Source organism: Onychostruthus taczanowskii, unplaced genomic scaffold (assembly GCF_017590055.1).
Source record: "Onychostruthus taczanowskii isolate IOZ18803 unplaced genomic scaffold, ASM1759005v1 scaffold91, whole genome shotgun sequence".
Taxonomy (NCBI): Eukaryota; Metazoa; Chordata; class Aves; order Passeriformes; family Passeridae; genus Onychostruthus; species Onychostruthus taczanowskii.
In genome coordinates, this window is record NW_024507105.1 from 2,130,852 (window position 1) to 2,145,123 (window position 14,272).

The window sequence follows — 14,272 nt, forward strand, 5'->3', positions numbered from 1 at the left end:
CCAGCCCCAGCCCTGCCCCACGGCAGGATAGAGGGGCTCATGTTAGCAGGGTGCCAAGGAAACGGGTGTGCAGCTGGCACAGACTGTGGTGGAACCCAGCGTGGCCAGACCAGGGTGTTCCCAGCCCCAAAGCGGTCTCTGGTGTGGGTGCCCAGCACAGAACCCTTGCAGCACACAGCCAGGATCAGGTGGATGTGCTCTGCCCCCTCTCACAGAACAAAGGAGTCCATGGTGATGCCAGCACCCGCACACCACGGGCAGAGTGGTGCCAGGCAAGCACTGCAAGAGGCTGTGGGAGGGCAGGGAGGCAACCACAGGCAGCCCTGGCTGCTGGAGGTGCCGTGGGGCCACCACAGCACAGCTCAGCCCAGGATTAGCTCGGAGAAGCAAAAATAGCCTGAAGCTGTGACTAAGGCCAGATTTTGGCTCTGGGAAGCCGGGATTATGGTGATATCCAGGATGTGTTATTAGAACAGAAAACAAGGGTTTGCATTTGGGAGTGGCTCACTGAGCTGGAGGATGTGGCCCTGGCAGGCTGGCAGACCCCAGCCATGGTGGCCACTGTGCCCGGTTGGGTGCCCTGGGCACAGAGCAGCCTCTGCTCTGGGAGAGGCAGGGTTAACTCCCCACAGAGTATCACTGCCCTAAACCCCTCTCCATGGCAGATAAAGCCGATAAGAGGCACATCAAACCCGCAAAGCCCCACACTGTTTAAAAGTGCCCGGTGGAGGTGGTTGGGCAGGCTTGGACAGGGCACTGTAGGCAAAGCCAGGCTCTCCAGGGCAAATTCCCAAGGTTTTGGTCCTGGTGTTGCAGGCAGCTTCCCTGGGGATTCTTCCTTGGAGAGCCTGATCCAGGAGCTCTGCCCCTCTGGAGAAACAGTGGGATCACCATCATGAAACACATGTGGCTCTGCCCTGTCACCTCCAGGCACAGCTCAGTCAGAGTCAGAGAACAGAGATTTCTCACACATTGCAGCCCCAAGGGTAACATCCCAAATTTCAGCTTCTCTGTGCCTCCAGGGCTGCTCCGTGCCACTCCAGGCTCGGAGGCACCTCGCATCACAGCAAAGTGCTCCAAGTGCCTCGATAGTGCCCTGGGAGGTGGCTGCAGGCTCCCGGTGCCATCTCCATGCCAGTCACTCCCAGCAAGGGAGGAGATGCTCAGCCGTGAAGGCAGCTGGCCCGGGACACACCTGCTCCAGGTGTTTTTGAGGGGAAGCTGAGGTCAGTCGTGAACGCGGCCCGTCCCTGGGTGGCTTCATGGTGCCAGCAGAGCTGGAGCTGGCATGTGGCACCCGGGTACCACCCATCCCGAATTCATCCATCCCGGCCCTGGCATATGGACACGGAGAGCAGCTCAGCGCCCGGGGACACCGGCCCCACTCGGGCACGGAGGCCTGGGGATCCCGGGTCAGCCCGGGCGTGTGGACACCGACCGTGCCCTCCCCGAACCTCCCTCGCCCCTCCCGGGGCCCCGCGCCCTTCCCGCAGACACCGGGATCTGTCCCTGGTGCTGAGCGCGGCTCCGGCAGCGGGGAGAGCATCGCGGGGGCGACCCGGGACACGGGGAGTACCGGAGCACCGAGGCCAGGTACGGGACGGTCCCCGTACAGCGCCTGGCTGCCCGCACCGGCCGAGGCGCCGGCTCTGCGGGGCCGGGCGAGCCGTGTCCCGTTCGCCGTCTCCTACCGGACAGCGGCTTCCCCCACCCGGTTTCCCCCCACGGCCCCTCCCCGGTCCCGTCCCAGCCCTACGTGTGCCATCGAAGCGGGTGGCGATGGTGTCCAGGAAGGTGTTCTGCGGCGCCAGCAGCCCCTTCATCACCGGCATCGTCCCGCCCGACCGGCCGGCCGCGGCGGGGCTGCGGCGGCGGGGCTGCCTCCGCCGCCCCCGGCCCCTCCGCAGCACCGCAGGCTGATCCCGGCCCGCCCGGGGCTCCCGGCCCGCCCCCGCCCCGCCCCGGCACCGGGAGGGGCCTCGGCACCGTCGGGCACCGTCCCCCGCCCGCGGGTAGAGCGAGCTGGCCCGGGGGCGCTCTGGGTTGGTGGCGCCGGGAGCCGCCGTACCGGGAGGCACCGGGACCCCCCCGGCCGCGGGAGCCGCTCGCCACCGGCTCGCTCGGGAGCACGGGGGCTGCGGAAGGGGCGGGACGCGCCGCACCTCGGTTAACCTCTGTCCTGGCAGCGGGTCCCGCTCACGCCCCAGTGCAGCCGCCGAGGATGAGCCCGGTCCCAGCCCCGCGGAGGAAGGAACTCGCTCCGGCAGCTGCCCCCGCACCGAGCCCTCCCCAGAGACACAGCAGAGCCGGGTGACATCAGGCTACCATTTATTGTAAAAGGCCGCGGTGCCCGCGGTGCCCTGAGCAGGCTGGGCCAGGGCCAGGGCTGGGAGGAGGTATCTAAAAGTGCTATTTACACCGAGCTCCGGCTGCGTGTGCCCGGAGTCCATCCTGCCAGGGATCCTCTCCGTGTCCCGCTGCCCCCATCCCATTCAGTAAAAGCTCCTTGCAGCTCCCTGGGCCTGGCTCGTGCTCGGGTCCTTCCCTGAGTGTCCCTGGCACTCCCTGGGGCCGTCAGGGCTGGTGGCAGCACCTCGCGGCACCGCTGTCGGCTGGGCGACCGTGCCCGCAGGGCAGCCCAAGGCTTCCTGGCAGATGGTGCCCGAGTGCTGCCCGCGCTTGCCCATGGTGAGGATGCCCGCAGCGTGGTTGCCGGAGCCGTGGAGCAGGCGGTAGAGCCGGCTCTGGAAGGCCAGGGGGACGCTCTTCCTCTTGCCCAGTGTGAGGATGCCGGCGGCGTGGTTGCCCATGCCGTGCAGGAGGTCGTAGACGCGGCAGGAGCAGGTTTTCTGCCGGCAGCAGTGGGGCAGGCTCTGCCGGGCAGCAGCCAGGGAGCAGAAGAGCAGCAGGAGCAGGAGGCAGGCAGCTCGCCGGGGCTGCCGGAGCAACGGGCAGCGTTAGGGCAGAGACAGGGACTGCCCAACCCAGGACTGTCCCCTCTGCTGTGCCCACAGGCGTTCAACTCCCCACTGCCCTGCTTGTTGCCGCAGGGGCTCAGCCCCACCACACCTGAGGTGAACCTGGAGCCTCACCCTTCACTGCCCTGCACCTCACCTGTGTCCCAGCCAGGTGTGGGTGTCCTCCCCGCACCCCTGCCCTGCTCCTCACCTGTGTCCCCAACCAGGTGTGGGTGTCCTCACTACACCCCTGCCCTGCTCCAGCACACAGCAGCTGTGGCAAGCACCCTCCTCTCGCTGTCCAGTGCCACGGGACAAGCAGTGAAAGCACCCATGCTGCAGGCACTGCATGTCCAGCTCCCTCCCAGGCAGTTCTCTCATCAGCTGCTGGCTACAGTCAGGGATTCCTGGGGATTTGCTGCACACTCGGAGCTTCCCAAGAAACCAGCCGGGCCCTCCCACACCCCCAGCCCAACATTCCGATCTCCCACCCATCGCTGTTCCCTCATCCCCAGGTGCTGCAGCACTCCACCTTGGTGTTGGGCACCTCCATCCTTGCTGGGGTCTTCATGTGGCTGAGCAGCTCTGGGGCATGTCCCATCAGGCAGCCGACAGCGCAGCACCCTGCACTGCCACTGCCACTTTATAGGGCCTGGCACAATAGGGCTGCCAAAAATACCTGGGGCAGCGGGAGCAGCCGGTGTCTGGGAGACGTGGGAGCGCTGTGGCCGGTAGCCCGGAGACCGTGCAGGCCTTTCCCCTCATTTGCAGCTCCCCATTGTGAGGGTAGGGGTGCCTGGCACTAATGAGGCCATAATTGCCCACGGGCTGTGCTGCTGGGCTGGCTCAAAGGGGCTGAAGGTCAGCGCTGGCCGGCTCTGACAGCAGCACAGTGTGCGGGGCCGCTGCTCAGAGCCCTCTCTTAATTAGGCTAATTAACCCCCCAAACAAAGGGGTGCCAGCAGCTGTACAGCTCCCTGACTGACGCGGGGAGCCGTCACCCTGCGCTTGGTTGGTGCCAGGGAGGGAGAGTGCCACCAGGGTCCTGTACCCGGTGCCACCCTCCATCCCCTTTGGTGACACCGTCCCATCCTGGTGCTGTGCCTGGAACAGAGGGAGTCACAGGCACCAGGGAGGCTCTTGCACTCTTTATAACCCAGACCCCACACCCCCCCCAGCCTTTGCTTGTGCTGAACTCCCTTGCCCTGGGGTTGAACCCAAACATTTCCCTGATGCCAGAAGCCACATCTGCTGTTCAGGGATGCCCTGGCCCTACATCTGCTGCACCAGTGAGCCTCCCAGCCCCTCTGCAGAGTGGGGACCAGAGGGATGCTGTAGAGGTGACAGGAGCAGCCAGGATCCTTCTGCCAGCCAGATTTTTCCCAGGGCTGGTGGAGTCCAAACCTGCAGCCCTGGGGAGGGTGGGCAGGAGCCCAGACCTGGGGCTGCTTTTCCAAGTGGCATCTGGCACAGCAGGCTGGGGGTACATGCACATGGGCACTGGGGTACCCACTGGCTCCTCAGCAGAGAACTGGCTCCAGAAGCAGATGGAGGGGACGGATGAGTCCTCTGGGAGCTTGGCGGGGCAAGAGGGAGCAGGGATATCTCTCCCCAACCTCTCCACTGAATTCTGGTGCAAGCCCCTCAGCAAGGCAGAGCACAGGCACCCAGCCTCATACACATTGCCCAGGCAGGCTGGGGCTCCCTGCTCCCGGCCCCTGTGGCCAGGGGTGCTCAGTCCGGGCCCCGAGCTCCAGACCGGGGTCAGCAGGACGCTGTGTCGCCACCTCCGTCCGTCTCCGGGATGGGCTCCAGCGGGGCTTGCAGCCGAGAGGGCTCGGGCGAGGCTGATCCGTTCCTGCCGATGCCGCAGGACTGTCCCGCATTGTGGATCTGCCACAGGTTGTCCAGCGCCTCCGCCTTGGCGTGCTTGAGGAGGTCAGCCTGGCCCTGCGGGGGGGAGATTTCGGGCGGTGTTAGGGGGGAGCAGGAGGGTGACAGAGCAGGGCAGGGCAGGGCAGGGCAGGGCAGGGCAGGGCAGCCCTCGCCCCTCACCTTGAGGACAGTGATGTTCCAGGCAAAGCTCTCCAGCGCCTTCTGCAGCTTGCGGCCCCGCAGCCCTTCCTTGGTCTCGATGCGATGCAGCTCCTTGTGGAAATCCATCCCTGATTGATGGGAGAGGTGCTCAGTGCTTGCAGGGACGTTGGCACAGGGACAAGCCACCACCCACACCAACAGGGACCAAGCCAGAGGGATGCTCTTTGCCCATCATGGGATTGCAGGCTGGGTGGGCTCCCCACCGCCCCAGCAGCCCCAAGAATCCTCCATGCCTTGAATGATGGGCCAATGGACCCCCCAAATACCAGCCCCACGGTCAGCAGCACCCCGTGGCCGTTCTGCACCCAGACACCATGAGGTCCTGAAGGGCAGTGAAGACCCTGGGCAGAGACACAACTGTCGCCCACCATGGCTCATTGTGGGGCATTCAGAGCAGTGCCACCAGACCCCCCCACGGCTGCGGGCCCCCTCACTGTGCCCCACGTGCCATCCCTGTGAGTGGGTGCTATATTTACCCCTCGTGACGCAGCAGCGGCTCCGGGCCCACGCCGGGGCTCCCACGCAGCTCGCTCGCCCTGGCGCTGCCAATCAGCCCGCCCACAGCCCCGCGCCCCCACCCAGCTCCCCGGGGCCCCTGCTCCTGCCAGCCTGCGCTGGCACCGCAGCAGCTTGTCCCCAGCACGGCCAGGGTGACAGCAGGGACCACCAGGACACGGGGGTGGGGGCTGCAGTGCCAAATTGCTGCCTACCAGCACCCCGAGGGGCTGCACACCCCAGAATCCTTCTGCTCTGCAGAGCAGTGCGGAAGGGCACAGCACCAATCTGTGCCCTGCAGCTTGTGCCCCACTGCTCCGCTCCCCCAGGGCTCACAGCAGTGGCAGAGCTGAGCCAAGAGTTTGGGGAGATTTCCGTCTGCAGCGTGGGCAGGGAACAAACCCGGCTGCTGGCAGCAAGGCTGGCATGGCGGGGACAGCAGAGCAGGGCCCCCTCCTTCTTCCCAAGCCTCTCCAGCTCCTGACATTCTCCCAGCCCCACAGGAAGCCCACAGAAGCACCTGGAGCTGGGGGGACTATCCCTGTGTGGTTCCAGCCAACAGAGGGGCCTGGAGGGGGGCCAGAGGTCCCAGGCAGCTGCCAGAGTGGGGGCACCTGCAGGGAGGACCAGGGCAGGCAGCAGCAGCACCTGCCTGTGTGGGTTCTGCCATGTGTTTGGGAAGTCTTAACACTCAGTTGCCATTTCTGCCGTCAGCCCCAGCCTGTTATTTCTGGCACTAATTATGTTCTGGCGTTTGACAGCTAATGACTCTTCCCCGCTTCCTCATCATTCTCCCCCACTCTGCTTGCTCCCTACCACACAGCTCTGCAGCCCACCCACCCACACCCTGCCCCAGTGCAGGAATCCCTGAGCCCCCCAGGACGTGCCTGGGTCCACCACCAGAGCCAGGGCAGAGCTGGGGGTGCCCTCCAGGACCCACCTGCCTGCTGTGCCTGGATGAGCTTCCCATACACGGCGTCAGCAGACTCGATCAGCGTCCGGCTGGTCTGGATCATCTAGGGAGAGGGGCAACATGAGCAGCTGGGCAGCCCTGGCCCATCAGGGGCTGCCCCCTGCACCAGCACGGTGCCCAGGGTCTGGCCCTTCCCACCCCACCACACACGGCCGGGTATGGTGTGACCAGCACGTGGCCAGTGGCCAGGTTCCCTTCAACACAAAAGAAGGAAGCAGCTCTGGCTGTGGCTGTTAATGGGATTTCTCCCACCTGGTGGGACCAGGGCAAGGCACAGGCAGTGCAGGCACAGGGTAGGGGCTGCAGTGTCCGAGGGTCAGACTGACCAGGGCGAGCCTGTGCCTTGGCAAGACTCCTCCCTGGGCAGCCCTCATGCAGCCCCCAGGCTGTGCACCCTCCCCTCACCCCAGTGAGTTCAGGGTTCCCCATCCTTGGACCTTCTGATCCATCCCACAAAACCTGCCTGATCCATCCCATAAAACTTAACCAGGTTCACCCCACAAAACCGACTCAGGTTCATCCCACAAAACCTGCACCACCGCTGGGTGCTGGTCCCGGTGCCACTGATCCCAGGGAGCCTCCCCAGGGAGCCGAGCCCCGGCAGGACGGCACTTACCGTGTCGTAGGCAGTGAGGACCTTGCGGAGCAGGTCGGGGATGGGGCCCTGGGCCTCCATGGGGGGGTACTGCTCTGCCAGGTTGAGGGTGACGCTGGGCGCGCTGTCACTGTGCAGCAGCCATGTGGACACTGTCAGGATGCACTGCTTCATATTGGCAGCGGGTGTCAGCCCACACAGCTCCTTGAAGGACACCAATGCATTCTGCAGAGACCAGCGTCCAGTCAGGAGTTCAGCTGGGAAGACCCCCAGGAGCCCCTCCCGACACAGGAACACCCCCACTTCCCACAGCTCTCTGCTCCAGGTAAGGCTCCTCGCCCACACTCCCCAGGAAAAGGGGAACAGCCTGGCTCCCCACCACTCTCAGTCCAGCCCCATCCTCCCCTGAAGAAGCCAGGTCCCCCGGTGCCTCTGCAGGGTCCTACCTGTACATTCTCCCGCAGGTCAGTGGCCTCCCGCAGCGGCTGGGTGGCCGTCCGGAAGACTTCATCGATGGCTTTGATGCCGGTGGCCTTGGTGGAAGTGTACTCCCGCACTCGGCGGCCCCGGCGCCCTGCCAGCCCCCGGCGGTGCCCCTTGCCCCCGCCACGGCGGTCAGTGATGGCCACGTGCACAAAGAGGGTGGCGTGGGGCAGGGGCTCCCCGGCCAGCGACTGGAGGGGGACGTGGCGGTAGCCGGGCTGCAGGCACTCGAAGGGGATGGTGTACTGGGCAATGAACTCGTCCCCGATGTAGTCATCGTCCAGCACAACGAAGCGCAGGACGGCCAGCTCCGGCAGGTTGATCTGGAACTCCAGGCTCTCGTCGAAGATGGGGTTGTCCCCGCTCTGCAGGGCTGTCTTGGTGCGGTGCTCGGCGCAGTCGGCCGGGATGCCATGGATTTCAGCACAGACATAGGGCTCCACAACCTCCCCCTTGGCCCCCGAGCCCTTGGGCTTGGGCAGGTTCTGCCCGCTGATGACCTTGAGGTGTAGGAGCTGGGCAGGCACGCCGGGCAGCGAGTCCTTGGCGTTGGCACTGAAGTAGGAGACCTCCTCCCGCATGATGGCCGGGCGCAGGACGTAGCCACAGGCCCCGTTCTGCCGGAACCAGCCCGCATTCAGGTCCATCATGAGCCCTGGTGTCTGGTAGTTCATAGCCACCATCTGGCAGCCGCACTTCCAGAAATCCTGGGGGTTCATGTTGCTGGCGTCGATGCGCATGGGGCTGGGGTAGATGCGGGAGAGGAACCGCTTGTTGTAGCTGACCAGCTCAGCCGGACACTCGTTGGCAAAGCGTCCCGCCTCCACCTCGCTGAAGGAGCACATCTCCCAGTAGCGCTGCCCACGCCTCGAGCTCTCAAAGTCCTGGAAGGGCACTGCCTGGCAGAGGCTCACCAGCTCCGAGAGCTCACGGCTGAGGCGCACCCGCCGCAGGCCACCTCCCTCCGGCGCCTCCCGGTCCTCCTGGCCCAGTCGCCGCGCCAGCTCCCAGCCTTCCTCCTCGTCCGACACCTCCCCCTCGCTGTCCTCGCAGGTGGGCGGCAGCTTCTTGCCCTTGATGAGGATGCGGCCCTTGAGCTCCTCCGGGGAGGGCAGGTAGGAGGCCACGGGGTTGGGGGGCTCCAGGTACAGCTTCTCCCCCAGCGTCTTGCGCAGGCACTGGGCAGCGAGCCGCTGCTGGGGGGCCGAGCAGCGCACCACCAGGCACAGGATGAGGGGGTAGGCGGAGGCAGTGAAGGCGTGCTGGTCGATCAGCCCCACCACGGCACGGAAGGGCACACAGGAGGCAGCCGAGGGGCTGGTGTAGACCACGGGCTCACCCTCAGGGCCATCCCACAGCACCAGCTCGATGCTGCGGCAGCCCAGGCCCAGGGCACTGATGTAGCCACTGATGTCCGAGCGGCCCCAGAAGTTGTCCTCCAGCAGGCAGGCGCTGTGGGCAGAGCTAATGTAGTAGTGGGAGAGGGGCTGTGCCATGTCCTGGCAGACCTTGCGGTGCTGGGGGTCAAAGATGGAGCAGTCAGCAGAGAGCAGGTAACGCGTGAAGCCGTCGATGGCCAGGTAGCCCTTCTCCCGGCCCTCCTTGGAGGGCTCGTACTTGCTGACGATCTCCAAGCACTTCTCCTCTGTCACCCCCTCCATGCCCTGCTCCACCTCCAGGAACATCAGCAGGTCCTTCACACCCAGGTATTCCTTGTTGCTGGAGAACTGGACCAGCAGGAAAAAGATCTCAGGGCGGGTGCAGAGCTCGCAGTATGCCTCCACAAAGAGGTCACAGGCCACCTCCGTGCCAGGACGCTCGCTGGCCTTCTGCAGCTCCTTGAACTTCAGCTCGATGGTGGAGGTCTTCATGCCAGGGTTGAGTGCTTTGATCAGCTGCACAGCCCGGGCCACGGGGATGCGCCCAGACTTCTCCAGGTCAGCCAGGTCGAAGACAGAGGAGATCCAGGACGTCCGGAGGCTGGGGTGGCCAGTCCCGGGCGCCTCAGGGCTGTGCTTCCCATAGGACACCAGGTAGCGCAGCCCCATCACCCAGGCACTCACCACATCTGCCGAGCTGGCCACCAGGTCCAGGGACTCGTAGTTGTCCCCATAGATGATGGAGAAGGCGCACTCATCCGGGAACTGGTCGGAGAGGCCATTGCTGCGCAGGACAGGCGTCTTCTTGCCCAGCCGCACCTCTTTGACCGATTTGATCTCAATCTTGGCCTTCTCTGAGTCCTTCTTGGAGGGCTCCCAGCGCACGGAGCGCAGGTCGGCGTCCAGCACGAAGAAGCGGCTGTACATGCGGGAGTTGGAGCGCACCTTCTTGAGCTCGCAGCCCTCCAGCATGAGGGAGATGCAGGCAGCTGTGCTGTTGATCTTGCGGTCATTGGGCATGGAGCTGAAGGACACTGTCTTCTTCTTCTGTGGAGGCCGCTGCCGAGAGCCATCCTGCCAGGGTGGGAAAGGGGCAGAGCCGTCAGGGACAGCCAGGCAGCACATGCCCCACCAGTTCCTGGCATCCTCCTGCCCCATGGTCCCCCCACCCCAGCACTGCCCCAGGGTGCCCCAGCACCACACTAAGCCCAGTCCGCTCCAGTCCGCCCCTCTTCTGGGGGCTGGGAGCCAGCTCCAGCCCTGGCTTCCCTCACAGCTCACTGCCTGGCTTATTTTAACTCTGCTTTCCTTCCTTCCTTCCTGCTCCTGGCCCTGAGCTGGATCCTTCCCCGCTGCTTGCTCACCCTCACAGGCACAGCCATGCGCCAGCAACCCAGCACAGCCCCTGTCTGGGGAGCAGAGGAAAACAGACACCAACATGTGATGCACGGGCAGAGCTGCTCCTTGGGAACCAAGGGAGATCCCCCACTCTTCTGAGAGGAGTGGGGCAGGACAGCCCCTGCCAGTGCCACGTGCTGGGGACGGCCATGGCTGTGTCGCACAGGGTCACCACGGCACGGGCTGTTTGCTGCCAGCACCTCATGCACACACTCTGCCCTGCCTCACCACAGGGAGGGAGCCCAGCTGCCACGGGGCTGGCAGGGGCAGGGGATAAGGGGGAACAGCAGGGCCAGGAGTGTATTATGGGATGGATTTCATTAAGTAGCACAGTAGGAGGAGATTTAATCCACTTCTTCAAGATTATGGTGAGTCACCTCTAATCTGGTGGTGTCTCTGTCAGAGGCAGGTCCTGCTCAGCTGCCCAGGTTAGAGGTGAGGGGTTGCTCCTCTCTAATGCCCCGAGAGCTTCCACAGCTCCCACACGGGGCTGCACCAGGGCAGGCACATCCCGTGCCTGGTCCTGGAGGGTCGGGATCTGCCCCACGGGGTCAGGCAGACACAGCCAAGGGCATTTGGAAAAGTCACACAAATGGATGTACGGTTTCCCCAGGGAATGGGGAATCCTCCAAGGATGCCCAGGACACAAAGGCCCAGGGAAGGAGGAACAAGCACCAGCCCTCAGCCCCTTGTTAGAGCCAGGCATATCCTCCTATCCTGCAGCTCGGATGTGGTGGCTGTTCTCATCCTCTCGCTGCCAGATTGCTCCAGGGAGCTGGCCGAGCTCCAAGACTCTGCCTCGGTGCCAGCCATCCCGGGTCGGCAGGCGCTCAGCGGCAGGTCACGCCATCGGCCAGCCCTGCGGGGAAGGACTCGACGCCGGATGCCTCCTGCATGCTGCAATCTGAGCGCCCCACTGAGAGGCAGCCGCAGCCCCCAGCTCGCCGCGGGGCGATGGGCACCGGGGGCTGCACCGAGGGCTCCGGCAGGACCCCCCCTCCCTGCGGACCCCGCCCGGCGCACCCACCCCGCGCAGCTCCGCACCGGGCCCCACGGCTGAAAACAGGAAATCCATCCGGAAAGGAAACACGGGCGGGGGGCCTGGCGTGCACCCAGCGCCGGGGACCTGCTTCCAGCTGTGCCCGCTGCAGGCAGCCAGACACAGCCCACCGGCACCGGCCCCGCCGGACCCCCGACCACCGGGCTCGGGGTGAAAGCACAAACGCCCTCCCTGCAGACCCCCGCCCTCCCAGGCTTAGACAGGGGACATGGTGCCTGCTGCAGCACTTCGGGGTGCAGATGTGTGGCACAGACCCAAGAGCACTCAGGTTCTGCTTCTCCCTCTGCACGGGCAAGCGGCAAGCAGGGGATGCGAGGAGTTCCCGTCTGCAGCTCCCCTACGCTCTTCAGTGCAGCCTGGGGACTGGCAGGGAACAGTCTCTGCTCCCTGGCAGCCCCTTCCCAGGCTGTTCCAGGTGATCTTCAACCCACGAAGTGCTGGGAGAGGCACAGCAGGAGCAGCGCAGGCAGGTGATGAGTAAGGCAGCAAGGAGGACACGGTGCCCATGGCCATGGCAGCATGGAACACCCCCAGACACAGGGCAGAGCTCCAGCCAGAGCAGGGATCCTGCTCACTGTGCCACCGAGCTGGCAGGGAGCAGGCAGGGCTCCACAGAGCAAAGCACAGACCACGATGCGAATGCCAACCACGGTGCCAGCGGCGAGCGTGGGCTCGCACGGAGGGCACGTTCCAGCCCAGCTGCCTGTGCTGCCCAGCTCTGCAGCATGTGTTAATCACCTCTTCAGCCAATTATCTCCTGCATTAGTGCCCTGGTGAGTGCTGATGCCCTAATCTCAGCCTCCACGTGACTGCCACGGTTACCGGCCACATAACCACTGTCAAAGCACGGGATGGAGAATGGCCCATCAGTTGTCCCTCCCTCCCCTTTATCCCCCCGTCTGGCCGTGATGTGATTCATCAGCAGCTGAATTCCCCAGGTCCCGGGTGTCCCCACTATCCCAGTCTGGGCAGCGTGGGCAGAGGTGCAGGCAGGCAGCAGCTCTGGAGCTGAGGCAGTGGGAGACCAAGCACAGTCAGGGCTTTTCTACCGTCGTTTGTTCCCTGCCAAGCAGAGAGCGACTGACACATCCACTCCCCGCGGCACCAGCTGACACTCCCCGGCGAGGGGCCGTGGAGTCAGATCCCGGCAGAGGCACCACACAGCTCCTGGGGCTGGCACACGATGGGAAGGGGGCTCAGGGGATGACTCCTGCAGCAGGGAAGGACAGACCCAATACCCTCTCCAGCATCCTCCCAGCCCACAGGACCACCAGCCCCTCTGCTTTCTGTCTGAGAAGAAAGAAGGGAGCAGGTCCTCTAGCCAGGACACGGGACACTGCAGGGGACAGCTCTGGACCCTCCTGCCCCAGGCCCCCTGTCTCCACAGAGCCAGTGAGTCGCACTTTCAGATTCACTCCTCCAGCCTTTTCTGGAAATCCCAAAAAACAACAGAGCCGGCAGCTCTTCCCACATGTGCCTCTGCTGCCACTCAGGCCCCGCATGGACTCAGAGATGCACAAGGGATCAGCACAAGCTGGGGACACTGCTCGGGTCTGACCTCCCCCCAGGCCAGCGCTGGCCCTGGGCCACCCGACCTTCACGTGAGGCCAAATCCCGCGGTGACGCAGGCGGTGACAGGGATGCGCGATGTGCCTGGCCCGGCAGCAAGCGAGAGGTTCACCACCCCCAGCCCGCGGTGCCCACGGATGGCCCCTGGGCAAGGAAGGATGCTGTTCCATCCCGGGAGGAGCAGGAGATCCTGGCAATGTCCCCAGGGAAAGCGGGCACAGCCTCTGGCTGCACGGGAGCACCGGCAGGCTCCGCTCCGTCCCCGCGTGGGCACAGCCCGGCCGCCCCCGCAACAGTTTGCAGCGAGAGCCCAGGCGGGCACGGGCAGAACTCGGGGTCCCGACACCTCTGCCCAGAAAACTGGATCCAGGGGACGGAACAGTGGGGTTGGGGCACCACGGAAACAGCCCCCTCACGGGGTATTAATAGCACCGGAGCAATCCCAGCTTAAAATAGGCTGCCGGGAGCACGGAGGCGAGTGCCGGGCGGACGTGACCTATTGTGTCAGCGCGTACCGCTGGCAGCAGCACAATCAGGGGCGTTCATTTAGGAAAGCACACGTGTGACCCGCTGCCCAGGTGGGAGACCCCCGAGACCCTCCCTGGACCCCGGCCCCACCACGTCCCGGCAGCACCAGCACCAGGAGCAGACTGCAAGCTGCTCAGGCCAGGCCCGAGGCTCAGTGCTTGTCAGGAGAGCCCGGGAGAGCAGAAGCTGCTCGAGGGGTGGGAGCGGGCATCTTCTCACGGGAGCCAGGGGTGTCCTGAGCGGGACCGGCTGATGCTGCAGCGTGGCCGTGACACTTCACAGCGCGACGCACGGACACTCCACAGAGCCGGGCCGGGCCAGATTGTGCCCTTGGGGACCCTGGGTCCGGGCAGGGCGCGGGGACGCTGTGTCAGTCCCGGTGTGAGCAGCACCGCGGGCAGGTGGCGACCCTCGGTCGCCCGGGCATGCAGCTGCTCTGCAGCTCCTCGGAGCCGCTCGGGCACAGGGGGAGCGAGGAGCGGGGCCAGAACGGGTGCGGGGGGACGCGGGGCTCGGCGCGGGGACTCGGCTCGGCTCCCCAGCGCTGCGCAGGTGCCGGGCCCGGGGCGCGGGGGGGCCGGCCCGGTGCGTTGCCGGTGCGGGGCTCTCACCTTCATGATGCTGGCCCGGGGCGCGGCGGGCGCGGGGCTCCGCTCCGCCGAGTCCTCGCGGCTGCTGCTGCCTGAGCCCGAGCCGGGGCTGCCGCCGCGGCCGCCGTGGGGCCCGTTGGTGTCCAAC

The 14,272-nt window shown here is 65.4% G+C and overlaps 2 protein-coding genes across 3 annotated transcripts; both read right to left on the reverse strand.

Annotated features, from left to right (window-relative positions):
* Positions 1 to 2,311: 2,311 nt before the first annotated feature.
* On the reverse strand, positions 2,312 to 2,810 carry HCRT (hypocretin neuropeptide precursor). The gene has a single exon (XM_041426481.1). The coding sequence runs from the start codon at positions 2,808 to 2,810 to the stop codon at positions 2,493 to 2,495; it is 318 nt and encodes a 105-aa protein (XP_041282415.1). The 3' UTR covers positions 2,312 to 2,492.
* On the reverse strand, positions 2,312 to 14,256 carry LOC121347660 (inactive phospholipase C-like protein 2). 2 transcript variants are annotated; one of them, XM_041426478.1, is made up of 6 exons: positions 14,146 to 14,256; positions 7,564 to 10,053; positions 7,139 to 7,342; positions 6,490 to 6,565; positions 5,013 to 5,122; positions 2,312 to 4,907 (listed from the first exon to the last, which is right to left on the reverse strand). In XM_041426478.1, exons 1-6 carry the CDS (start codon positions 14,149 to 14,151, stop codon positions 4,722 to 4,724), a joined length of 3,072 nt encoding a protein of 1,023 aa, XP_041282412.1. In that variant the 5' UTR covers positions 14,152 to 14,256; the 3' UTR covers positions 2,312 to 4,721. The 2 variants fall into 2 exon arrangements, with proteins under 2 accessions (XP_041282412.1, XP_041282411.1); XM_041426477.1 differs by lacking the exon at positions 14,146 to 14,256 and having other exon boundaries at positions 7,564 to 10,125.
* Positions 14,257 to 14,272: the final 16 nt, after the last annotated feature.